Genomic DNA, 13221 nt, shown 5'->3' with positions numbered 1-13221 from the left:
AATCCAGAAGTTTTTCTCAAGGGACTCCCGGTAAGTCACGTAGAGATTTTCAAATATCAGGGAAAGAAAATAGGGGAAGAAACTGCAATGATTGATCGCTCACAGTTAGGCAAAACAAAAGTCTGTTCAAACGCTGTTGCTAACAAAAACAGCAGCACCGATCGGATCACGCTAACAGCTGAAGTGTGGAGATGCTTTTGAAATAAGTTACAGGGGAGGAAATAAGTATTTGATCCACCACGGATTCTTCCGGGCAAGATTTCACCTTGTGGAGTCTCAACCATCATGAGAATGATTAAAAACTACACAGGATGAACCGCTTAATAATCTCAAAGGCAGCTGCATGGTCAAGAAAACATTTTAATACACTGAGACGCAAAATCCCTCTGCTCAAGAAGAACCATATCTAGGCCTGCCTCAAGTTTATGAATGAACATATTGAAATTCATCTCCAAAATTGATCTATTTGGCCGCAACTGGACTTGTTTGGGGAAGGAAATCAAGCATTGAAAGAAATATGAAACAATACCGTGCACCATGAGTCAAAAAGGACCATGATTCAAATCATTCTATGGTATGTATCAAACAAACAAAATGATTTTACTCATCAAAACAAGTTTGTACTCACGTGTCATCCACATAGCAAGGGTAGGGCATCTGTTGAGCGAAAACACCAAGGGGTTGACTGCCGGACGTTTGCGTTCGCACGATGCCGTGCTCGATCATGTCCTGCACGTAGGCGAATCCTCCCCGTATATAGCGTAGGTCGTTAAAAGAGTTGTCTCGAGCCCCCGGAGACCATGACCTTATTAAAAGCAAACACATTGTCATCTGTGCCGGCAAAGGCCAAGTCATCGTCAAGTGTGGCCGTTTTAGACACCAACAAAAAAAGTGACACATTTTTTAGGTGATAACATGATGATTTTGAAAATAAAAAAAAAAAAAATCTAGACCTTTTCAAAAGTACTAGAACAAAAACAGCAGTGACCGTTAAAAGGTGTGGTTCGTTACGTACCGTTCTTTTTTTTTGTTGGTGCGCTCCACTTCCTCGATGTCCATGCGGATGGTGTAACGGATGTGAGGAGGGACTCGGCTGGCGTTGGGTGGCAGGTTGACAAAAACGACGCCGGCCCAGTAATTGTCAGTCATGAGGAGCTCCAATGCTTTACCCACCAGCTGGTCTTCATTGGAAGTGGCTTCAAACTTGTTCAAATCCAAACACTGTCACAGAAGTGAAATCCTCAACTTTCCTAAAATACCCCCAAAAACTCTGAAACCCTAACTTTATCTGAGAACATGACTCCACGAGAAGCAGTAATCAACAAACCTAGCTTTGAATTGTGTGTGAAAATCGTCTTTCCACACGTTTGATCACACTGAGTCGAGAAAATGGGCTCTCGCTGCAAACTGTGGCGCAGATCAATAAATCAACCGCTAGCGTGTGCTTGTGCTGTATTTGACGTCATTAAAACTTGGCAAACAGTGAGGCCTCTCACGAAACAGAAATGAGTGGAAAAAAATCTATTTCGTGCGCTGAATAAACAGAAAAAATATCTCCAACACAAAAGCCACGGAGAGATACTAAAATGGATACGTACACCAAGGACCTTGGATAGAAACTGGAGAATCTCCGTGGTGGTGTTGTAAAGATCCCGCCAGTCGTGGGGCGGCGCCCCATCGGGTCGATCCGCCGGGGGTCCGTTGTAGAGGAAATTGGCGAGCAGAGCGGCGGTCCAGCCACTGCCTTGAAGACGCTGGTCCAGGGCGGCGGCAAAGACCGGATTGGTCAGCAAAGTCTGACAACACAAAAAAGATGGCTGAGGACATAATCACATCTTGAGTGGTTCCTAAGTATGTGTCATACATGAAGACCATTTATGACCCACTCAACTTGGGATCTATGTATTTGAAAGTTTGGTAGCATAGCTACCAAAAAGCCGATTCAGATATCATCTAAAGGGGAAACAGGTTCCTGACCCATGTTCACCCCACTGGCTTTTTAGTGCCTCTGTTTACGGCCTTTCTTTTCCACTGCGGTCCTCAGATGTACTCGTCATCTGCGGTAATTGGTCCATCAAAACTAAAACACATCTGCAACCTTGAACGACCTCCGCCAGTGATGACGTAACGCCTTACGAGCCGGTGGCCCGGGAGGATGCGCCGGCGGCGGCGGAGAAAAAAGCAGAGCGCCGGTGCTGGCGGAGAAAATGAAGACAAAGGAGGAATGCGGGCCCATTTGTGTAAAGGTTAGGGCTAGGGTAATGAATACCGCGGCTATGTGGAGCTCCCGATGTCTGCTTCCCTCCAGCTGCCTATAAGCTCATTTGGAGTGACACTAGAGTAATGTCAGTGTCAAGGAAATACTGCAAGAGAGAGAGAGAAGGAGGGAGGGAAGGAGATAGAGGTGGAGGCAAAGTGTCCATGTCCTCTACTTCTATAGATAATCCCTTCTGCCAGGATGAAAATTATCCCGTACTTATCCATAATTACTTCCATCCCTGGGTTCCCATACTGAACAGGAGACTTGAAAACCGTATGCTCTCCCCTGCCGTGTGTACACATCATGAGTCATTCTTTTTCCGCCAAAGGTTGAACTTCAAATGTCAGCATTCTTTGCTCACCCTTGTCTGGTTTCTGACTATTGATGGATCTGCAAAGTCCCCGTTTGGAACTTGTTGGTTTTGTCCAAGGAATCACTGTTAGACCCAAGAAGCCACTCGAGGACCACTGCTTTGGTGGAATATTATTTTATTTTGCATCGAAGGGGGATCAGGCTATTTATTTATCTATTTTGGGAGTCTCAGCTTCATTTGACATAATTTGGATGGGTAAATGATTCACAAAATTAGCTGGAAAATAAATCAAGTCTCAATAAGAAATCAATTTTATTTTTAAAAATGTTACAATTATTTTTTCCATTTTTGCGGACCACCTGCAATATCGCCGCAGACCACCCATTGACTATCCCTGTGCTAGAAGAATGAGACAAAAGTTTTCCAGCGCATTAGAATCACGTGCTAAACGATACCACGTGTCAAACGGCTAGCTAATGTTGTTAGATTGAGTCTCAGTTATTTGTCTCTCGACACAACATGCTCAAGTGTCAAACATAAAACAGAAAAGCTCACTCAAAGTTTTCTTGCTAGAACTTGTTGATTGATTAACAAGAGGCAGCGTCACAATAAATCAACCTTACCCGTATTACGCTGACTTGCTGGCTGTTCTGAAAGAAATCCCAAACACGTGGACCCAGTTCATCCCAAGCGTCGGCCATTTCTTTTAGCATCGCCAAGGCGTTGAAGGTGCTGTTAGCCTAAATAACACAAAAAGAAGCCGATCAAAATTCGGCCGCATCGAACACGTCGTTCAGCACCAGTGTCTTGTTTACCTCTTTCACGATGAGTCGTGTCGCCGGGCTATCGGGTGTAAAAAGGATTTTTCCTCGGAAAAAGAGCTTGAAGGAGCTCCAGATGTAACGGAGACTCGGGGTTCCCTCAAGCGTGTCAATGAGGGTTTGACAAAAAGAACCTACAGAAGCCAAAATGATAAAAGACAATTCGTGCTTGCAAACAATATAGACATATAAGACCAGGCATTAAATACAAAGTTTCTATGATTCACCGCTAAATACTGTCCAAGGAATTTATTTCCACAAGAGTCCACATATTTAAAAAAAAGTTTTTATCTCTGTGCGAGTAGCAGTGTCATTATTAATTCAAATGCGCTGCCTATGTGAATAGCGTCAGGTTGGGAATGCCGCAAGCGGGTTAAGTGAGGACCAGCTGGATTCCTTTCCAGCTAGCATGTAGCCTAACAAGCTAAACAATCTCACAAGCTCCTGAAAAGGATGCAATCTCGCTTTATAAGTCAACAACATCACAAGTGTACATCCACCCCTAAGGTACAACAATCTCCATTTTTTTTACATCCTTTACGTCTTATTTTCCTTTTGGATTTTTTTCCCCGCCATCGCCCCTGAGGCGAGATGTTAGCAGTCATTTTCAGCGCAATTAAATGTGAGCACTCCTGCCCGCTCGCCGCCTCTCACAGGTGCTGCTGGGAGGTCGGCGCGAGAGGAGAGCTAATGGCCGCCCTCTACTCGGACCCTGGCCAGCTGTTCCCATCAAAGGCGGCAACAGATGCCACTTTGTGTAATGGTGGCCCACCAAGATGAGTTTCTAATCATTAGCTGGCAATGGCAATACGTGATCTATTTTTAGACGAGGAACTACTGCAGAGCTTTTTTGATCCGGTCATAATCTGCTTTAAAAAAAAAAATCTAAGGCTTTAAAATAGCGGTTGAAGTCGGACTGAAACGTTGCGCAATGCCTTGGTGAGCGCTTTTACACTTCCAAAACAATTGTAATTGGCCATTTACAGACACGGCCGCGGTGCATTCCCGGGATTCATTTAAGTGCAAGAAAATGCCAAAACAGCCATTAGCGTGCTAACAGACACGTTAGTGCTTATTTTGTCTGGATGACATCGTGTTTGTGCTCATTTGTGCTGGCACCGACACGCTCGTTGCTCTTTGCCGTGCAACTTTTTATTTCCCAGGGAACGTTGGTGTCTTATTATAATCTAATTGTGCGACGCTTCTTCCTCGTGAGAAGCTTTAATGAAACGTCCAACGAACTAATTCTCCGGGATCTTATAGAATTAAATTGGCCGACCAGAAAGCCGGCGGCACGTTCAACGTTAGGGGCATGAACGTGAAGAAGTGAAAACAGAAAGCGCCCTTGAAATACACTTCGCACCCTCAGGCCTTGGCCGTGCAGCCCGAGGCCGTTTTTACGCTACGGCTATTGCCTCACAAAAAGTCGTCATTCTGTTTGTTGGCATTTTTCCCAGGGCGAAAAACCTCATTGGCCGATAGGGAACGGTTTGCTTCTCACTCCAAATTTGAAAAACTAGCAAACATGGTTGTATTCAATCTTAGAAAGACAACAACTGAGCGCTAAATGAAAATAACCGAGCGTAGCCAAGAAATATTATCCAAGCGTCTCCAGAAGACACAACACACATCCTTACAAGTAAACAGACTCATGTTAGCTAAACAAGTATAAATACTAGAAAAAAAAAAATCGTCGCAATTGAAAAGTGGAATAATACGTTCCGCCTCTCTTGGGTGACACAGCTCTGGCACGGTCAGGCGAAGATGTGGCTACATTATCAAATATTGCGAAGGGGGGGACTCACTGGACGTGTTGCGCTGACTGGAGATTGACTGCTTGCTAACCGCTCGTCTGAGCGACGGGGAGCCCAGGGTCACGTTGCTGGAATTGGAGTCAAGCTGCTTTCCGCACAGAAGCATATTGACGCTGCCAATCATGTCCCCCTGGAAATTCAGCGACCCTGCGAGGCTCACGGAGTTCTGCAAACGGCTCACCTGGTTTAAAAAAAAGAAGAAAAAAAAATCATTTGATCATATAAATAAAAGATCTCGGACCTGAGTGGAATACTAACCTCTTGAAAAATTGGGAGGGCATTTGCCGTGGTTCTCGAGAGTAGTGTCGTCATGTCGACGGCGTCTAAATCCAAAACTGACGGCAGCTGTAGAAATATTATATCGATCGGAATGATGGATCTTCTTGTAATTCACGCAGAACATCAAGTTAATATTTGATAACTGCTCTTATTCATGGCGGCTCAGGTTAATAATACACCGTGGTGAAATTGGGGATTTTATATTCACGGAGTAGGATGGTCAAAAATCTTCCGGGTATATGTTGGTACAAGAAAAGTCCTTCAAGGCAAGTATTTCAAAGGTACAACAAAGTGAAAATACATACAAGTCTGCATCCTTACAAGCAAACAACATCCAGTAAACATTCTAACAACTTTCCAATAAATAAAATAGACGTTCTTAGAAGTTTGCACGCTCATAAGTAAACAACACTACAAGTTGCGGTGGGGAAACCTTCTGGCTGCTAAGCCCACCTTGCAATTGTAAAAACCTCTAAGGAAGGAAGAGTGTTTAAAAAAAAGAAAAAAAAAAAGCCTGGATGATAACCCAAGTCTGCACGGTGGCGGCAGGCCTCGGCCATTCACCAACTCGCTGATAAACTCGCACCCGTTGTCCTTTCATTCACGACGTTGTTGTTGTTATCACCGTCATTCCTCTAAGTGCAATGACCTGATGTTCCATTTGCTGACGGCACCCCGAATGTTTTTTTCCTGCGCCCTATTTTGTCCGAAGCTTCTTTTACTGCGCCTGTGGGCTGGAATTGTTCAAATAATCTCCCCGACAAACTTCCTTGCCTTATCACTTATTTATTGGATTTGCTGGGCCATATATTTCCCCTCCAAGATAAACTCAAAAGAAAAAGTGTGGGGCTTGCATAATCCCAGCAGGGACTCTGGGATTTAAAAAGAATTCAAGAGAACATCGGTTCTAATAAATATTTCCGGTGATGGCATGTATTTTAATAACATCATGGGGAGACATAGAGGTGCGTGGGAAAATGAAGCAAGGAACAAAAAGCTCCAAAATGTAATATACTGCAAGCAATGCATCATGTACAGTACACAGCACTAAGGCAGTTTTAGTGCTTTGACCTTTTGGTAATATTAACAGTTGTTAACATTTGTACATGACAGTTAACTGTAACTTAATAATACGAGGTTGGTCCTGCTGGTGATTTCTTACTGGAAAAAAAATATCGTACCCTAAGGCTAGCTGCAACCTATCCTCTAAGATTTTTATCCGTTACGTATGATAATTTGAAATCCTGGTTGATTGGTTGATGATTTGTGGGCCTCATAAAATGATGTGGCGGGTTGGATTTGTCCCACGGGCCTGAGTTTGCAAACCTAACCTCATTTGCCTCTGCATAAACTGAAACCTGAACCCAGGGGTGCCCATTATGTCGATTGGGGATCGACCGGTCAATCCCCAAGGGAGTTTGGGTCAATCCACATGGCATTCACTCAATCACTGCCAGCCCTCTTGATTTTAATTTATTGCAAGAACGGTCTGTCGGCTGCAGTATAAACAAAAAAGACCTGCCTATCATCCGTCATGAAATTTGTCAAACTTCCATCGTAACAAACCATTTGAGCTAAAGCAATCTCAGGAAAGACATTTTTATGAAAATTTCTTTCTAGCAAATCATAAGAAGGCTGACCTGAGCCAAGACTTTGCTGAAGTCCAGATTCTGCAGGAGCACTCGCTGGCTGTCGCTGAGCTGCTGAGGGTCCAGGGAGCAGCTGGCATTCCGAAAGGCCTCCTTGTCCAATGGACTTCGAAACTGGATATACTGGTCCAGATCTTTTCCGTCACACAGAAAGTTACCAAGGTGACCAGGCACAGGGATCAAGATCTTATGTTTGGAAAAGGGAATTTCCAGGTTGTTTTTAATTCGGATGGTATGCAGCGGGTTCTGCTGTATTTCCTCACAGTTTTTACGGTCATACGCACCGAGTTGACAGAAATATTGGCTACCATGAAACGCTCGACCACCGGAAGCGGCAAGGACAAATTCTCAGTCAAGAAAGCGGAGAACGTTTCGTTGTCTCTCAGAATAGTCGTCAGTTGAACTGGTTGTCCTTGAACGGAAAGAACGAAAATACAGAAGAATTTGTGAAAAGTCAAACACAAATATGTGTGTGGGGGGGGGTCACTGGGTTTTTCGTTCCATCCCAAACTTTTCCACGGTGCCCCACTTGTCGTTCTTGCTAACGACCTTTTTGTAGTCTCACCTCAGACGACGTCTCCCATTAATTATGCTCCTGCTTGGATCTTTGATGGATTTAATCTTGTATATTACAAGCCGGTGACCCCCGAAATGCAAATGTCCCCCCCACCAGTTGTTTGTCGTACGGCGGTGGCACGCCTCCCCTGCTTGCCTATTTGCAAATTAGATAGCGGTGGGGGGGAGGGGGGCAAAAATCTGAATAGCGTCGCGCCAAATGGGCCTAATGCAAAGCAGCAACTTATCAAGACAAATGATCTGTCAGTCTGCATGCAAAATGGCGTCGTAAATAATCACGCCTCGTTGTTTTTGAGGGATAAAGGAGAATGGCAAATCCTCAGAGGTGTCATCTGAACAACAGCGATACTTTTCCTTGGTGGCAAATACTTGACAAAGACATAAGAGGCGGAAGTGTGGCGATTTTCTACGACGCTATTGATGATCTCGCTCGCGTAGCACTTGACATTCAAAAAAAGCTCCCACCGTTCTCAGCGTCAGCCGGCGACATGACCGCGGCCAATCGGGTAACGTCGTCAGCCAGTCGTTGGGCGTTGCCGTGGATGGATTTGTTAAGCAGGAGGCTTTGCAGCTCAATCAGCCCCCTTGAAATTCTGAGCAGACCAGGTCATCATGTTAGCATGACTAGATGCTTTTACGGCTCTTAATGTGTTGTGTGTGTTTTCTTTTTCATTTGGCCTACAGTGAGTTCTCAAAGTTGTTGACCTGTCCCGGCGCCTCCCCTGGCGTCGGATGACTCAGGCAGGGATTGTCCATGTTGCACGCCAGACCTTGAATCCAAGGAATCAGCCCGGCCGACGGCATGGGTTTACTCGGATAGTGGCCTAGAGAAACAGAACACTTGTTTTCAAACCTAGCAGACGATGCAAAACCCGATCAGAGAAGGAGCTTTGACATACATTGGCCTTTGTGGGTCGGCTCGTTGGTGAAGCGTACCCACACCAGAATGAAGAAGAGGAACAGAGGCCAAAGAATTTCCACAACCAAGCGGACCTGCAGAAAAGGCTCAGACGGTCATCTTCACATAGAACAGGGTGAGAAATCCTGACCCTAACCTAAATCCTAACCCTACCCTAAATCCTGAACCTACCCTAAATCCTGATCCTTATCTAAATCCTCACCTTAACCTAAATCTTGACCCTAACCCTAACCCTAACCTAAATCCTATACCTTGTCCTAACCCTCCCATAACTGACTTCCACATCGACACCAAGAACTGTAACCCAAGTTTTGCCCAGACCACAACCTTATCCCCAACCCTCAATGTCAATCCCTAACCATAAACCAAAAGATTCCCATCTTTATGTGATACCGTTACACCCTCCCCCTCCTCGAGACTTTGCAGAGTGGCCTCAAATCATAATTCCAAAGAAACACATTTTTACAACATGCCAATATGAGTGGATTTTTTTTGCGACATGCAGACCACAATCTTTCCACCTTGGCGGAAGCTTGTCACGCTCCACCGAGCGCCTTTCTAGTTCACTGATTTACAGATGAGGCATCCTACTAGATACAAGAAAATTGCAAAAGAAATAGCAGGCGGGGGGGAATTATATGGACTTCCTCAATGTCTCCGGGAATGTGCCAGTGGACACCCGTGCCTTTGTGAATAGATAATCTCCTCCTTAGAAATTATGTGAAAGAGCGGACCATAAAATCAGCGCCGTGCCCGTTATAAAATGTTAAAATGCTTGGCGAGGCATTCATATAATTGGTCATTAACCTCTACAAGCCCTCCGCAAGCACTGTTGTCCTTGCCAACTCCCACTGGTTTCATCTAATAGTCGTTTTTCATGTTGACGTCGCACAAATATCCTACATTCCACGCACAAAACTCACAACTTTCCCATCCCGAAGAATAAGCGGCGTATTTCTTCCTCCGCTTCCCCGTGATACAAAGTTGTAAAAACGCAATTTAATTTTGCCTCAAGTTATTCTGACAAAGTAAGGAAATTAATGAAAGCCGGTCCTGGCGACGATGCCTTTTGTTCTACGGGCGCGCCGCTGCGTTCGGGTATCTTACGAAACGAGTAGGCGGTTGCGACTCCCGCTGACTGCCGAAGTTACAAAAGAAAAATCTGAACACTCAAAGAAGGCGCCACATCCCTTTTGTCGCAAACAATGACCCCGACAATTTGCTCTGGAATACACGTTGTTATCTCCCGGCGGTGCGTGACCTCTCCTCCAATTGTGCTGATGATAAAGTAGCAATAAAATTCTTAATATAACGTCAGGTGATCATGTGACTAGTGCATAGTGCACGTCATGTTTTATCTAAAAGCTCTCAGAGGACTATATTGTCATATTTTGTTACCAAATATCTGAAGTGCCTTTTCTCCAAATTGATTCACCTCTCCAAAATTAATCAAATTGCCAAATGAGAATTTCCGTTTCATTCAAAGTTTCAGAGAACCACAAAGAGACTGCGCCCTTCAAACCAAACACCAGACTTGTGTGGAGTTTGTGACATGGTGCCCACACGGACAAGGTGTCCCAAAATGAAGGGTGACACATTGAATTGCTCGGCATTAAGGTGAGATTGCTCTAGTTCTCAGCGGGGCGGCTTCGGAGGCGGATCCCTCGACTCCCGCCGTTGCAAACACGGTGCAACGACCATGTCTGTCCTCATGGTTGAATTTGGAAAAATAAAACTAAGAGGGTGCGGGGGTACCTTTTGTCTCTTCCGGAGAGTGAAGTTCTTCCACAGGAGCAGAGCGAACTGCGTCAGGAGACCCATTACACCTTATCCCGGCAATATCCTGCCAACACGTCTCTATGGCAACCGGTCCACTTAATAAGCCCTGCAGGGGATAAAACCCAGAGTCTGGTTTTTAATACAGACCAGGGCTGGGGGGCTCGGGGGTTGCCACTAATCATTCACTTCCTCCGGCTTTTGGGGCTTACGGTGCAGCACCTGCGCCGGGAATGATTATTATCACCTACGTTGAGCAAAACGGGAGCTTCCAACTTGCATCGTGCTTACGAGAGCCTTAATTAAACACCTCGTTTGACTTGTAATGCCGCAGATGCTACAAAATATATTTGATGCCGTTTGTTTTAACAAAATATCCGAAGTGCATCTGAGTTTAGTACCGTTGCTTGCTGCAGGAAAATATCATTTCAATAATGTACGGTACGGTAAGTACGATTAAATCAATACGTTGTGTTTATTTTTTACCCCCCATTGGTTCTAGTATCAAATAACCAAACAATATGAAACGTCTCTGAGTCGGGGAAGTTTTTCCTCTTGAGTAAAAAAAGTTGAGGAATTTACGGAACCTTTTCTATATTTTAAATGCAACATTATTTCGTCCCATTTTTTTTAACCAAACTTTTTTGACATGCTTTTGGCAAGTGAAGCTTCACACGAGTGTTATAAACCTTTTGTACGAAATTATCGTTTATATCAGATAGCATTTTGTTCACAGGTCAAAGGTTACTTCATAAGGCAGTGAACAGTTTGCGGAGTGTGGACGCAAGGTGAAGCCGGTGGGGATGAGTGTTTTTTTTTTTTCCTTTGGCCCACGGCGAGTGGGCCACCGCTTAACGCTCCATTTCCTCTTCCTGCAGTTTCTTCCCCTTGGTGCGTTTCCATTATTTACAGCAAAGCCGGCCAATGTTTTATTTACTGTCATTTAGCCTCGTGACACTCTTCGTTCCCAAATGGGCAAATTAGCGCTCGGCTAGCCTACAGCGCGAACGGCTTTCGTATTGTTCTCTGTTGTCTGCGCACATGTTTTTCTATCCGCCAGGGGACTCAAGTGATGAGGGAAAACAGGAGTGTGTGTGACTTGCATTGTAGTTGCCTTGAAAAACATGACACTTCTTTCTGTGGAAGAATAAATTGCCGTTCACTTTAACCAAATGAAAATAATATATAAATATATATATATATATATATATATATGTGATTTTGAGCTTTCTTAAGCTGTAAGCCATAATCAGCAATATTAAAATAATAAAAGGCTTGCAATATTTCAGTTGATTTGTATTGAATCCAGAATGTATGACATTTTTGTTTTTTTTAATTGCATTACGGAAAATAAAGAACTTTATCATAATATTCAAATTTTCTGAGACAGGGTTAGGGTTAGGGAAAAAGAGACCACCCGCGGGGGGTGAGGAGTAGTTTTTTTTTTTTTTTATACACGCAATACAGTACATACTGTATATTTCAAATTGTCTACATTATCCATCAGTAGATAACAGAACAACTTATACTCCCTGGCCGTATAAATGATTAACAGGGAAGTGCTTGCCAGTTAAAGTTCACTTTGACAACAAACACGTGAAACAAGTTGGAAAACATGAGAGGAAATAAAAACCCGCATTGTTTCTTTGAAATGTCTCTATATTAAGTATGAATACCAACTCGCCACCCGTCTGGGTGGTTTGAATGGCGCTTACCTTCAGCCGTTGGGGCGTCAAGGCATCTCCAGACTTCTCTTTGCTTCTGTGCGGCTCTCTCACGGCCACCCCACCTGTATCGTGTCCTTTTACCTCCACTCGTAAAGTATGCAAATGGCCTCGGGTGACGGGAGCCACGGCGATATGCGCACAGCTGGCCTCCAGGGTCTCCGTGGCAACAACAGGTGCTACTCTGCAAATTGTTAGTGTGTGTCAGGTTGAAATACTAGCGCTAACGCTACGCAAACACCAGGTGTCCTGGCTGCACCAGCAATATTAACCATCATCACAGGTGACTTGAGGTCTCTGTGGCAATCACTGATGCCATTGGTCTTTTTTTTTCAAGGCATAATATTTTGTATGTTAGCGCTGATGCTAGATAAGGCAGCTGTTGTAATATAGCGTATTCCATTCACAAGCTAACGGACGCTAAGTTAAAATATAAACAAAAAGAATTTAAAGTCAAAGTAGATAATCAAAAAGTACTATAGTATTATTTTTTTTTTTAGTAAAATGCATCACGCAAGAACATGAATTCACAATTGAAGCCAACTTCAGTTCTGTTGGCGGCTTATTCAATTCGTATGCAGCAGAACAGCTAAATGCTGCTGCACCATGTTTGCTTACAACCCTTGGCTCCACTGACCTGAGTCTGCTGACCTCGGAGCCCGCATATTGGATAAAAACTGAAATAGTGTCGTTCCTCCCCGTAGACGTGGTGACGCGCAAGCACACAGCTGGCGTGCTAGTCCAACAAGGTCACAGCTCGAATTTTTATTCCGTGTCAACCATGTCCCGAGGAAAAAAAAATACAGAAAAGGGAAAAAGAACAGAGAAGTTGAGGAGAAGAAAATGTCAGCCCTCCTCGACAGATGCTCTTGCGATTGTTTTGACTTTGGCCAAACACGGCCCCCACACGGATTGTGCACAAGCGCGTCTGATCTACTTTTCCTTTTTTTTTTTTTTACATCAACTTTTCTATAGTTTGACACAGCTACTCCAGGAGAAAAACAACACCTCAATATTTGGATGCACTCCATTCAACTCATCGGTGCCAGACAAACTTTTTAAGCCGCACACCCCCTGTCAACATCAGACA

The 13221-nt window shown here is 44.2% G+C and overlaps 1 protein-coding gene across 3 annotated transcripts in view; it reads right to left on the bottom strand.

Annotated features, from left to right (window-relative positions):
* LOC148403500 (phospholipid-transporting ATPase ABCA1) overlaps positions 1-12458 on the bottom strand; it is a 47802-nt gene extending 35344 nt beyond the window's left edge. Inside the window, exons 1-14 of one of the 3 annotated variants that reach the window (XM_088373445.1) lie at positions 12123-12458; positions 10387-10516; positions 8612-8705; positions 8395-8536; positions 8178-8305; positions 7421-7548; positions 7128-7322; positions 5467-5553; positions 5200-5389; positions 3389-3528; positions 3197-3313; positions 1599-1796; positions 1016-1221; positions 629-805 (exon numbers count right to left, since the gene is read on the bottom strand). In XM_088373445.1, the coding sequence (XP_088229571.1) occupies positions 629-805; positions 1016-1221; positions 1599-1796; positions 3197-3313; positions 3389-3528; positions 5200-5389; positions 5467-5553; positions 7128-7322; positions 7421-7548; positions 8178-8305; positions 8395-8536; positions 8612-8705; positions 10387-10452 (1868 nt within the window). In that variant the 5' untranslated portion in view covers positions 10453-10516; positions 12123-12458. Of the gene's footprint in view, positions 1-628; positions 806-1015; positions 1222-1598; positions 1797-3196; positions 3314-3388; positions 3529-5199; positions 5390-5466; positions 5554-7127; positions 7323-7420; positions 7549-8177; positions 8306-8394; positions 8537-8611; positions 8706-10386; positions 10517-12122 lie in introns of those variants that run through there. The other 2 variants (XM_088373453.1, XM_088373461.1) reach the window with 2 other exon arrangements.
* Positions 12459-13221: the final 763 nt, after the last annotated feature.

This window comes from Syngnathus floridae, chromosome 1, assembly GCF_059516105.1.
Source record: "Syngnathus floridae isolate MCC-2025c chromosome 1, RoL_Sflo_1.0, whole genome shotgun sequence".
In the NCBI taxonomy this organism is placed as follows: domain Eukaryota; kingdom Metazoa; phylum Chordata; class Actinopteri; order Syngnathiformes; family Syngnathidae; genus Syngnathus; species Syngnathus floridae.
The sequence above is the reverse complement of the archived record's forward strand: the minus strand, read 5'-3'. Positions and strand labels throughout refer to the sequence as shown.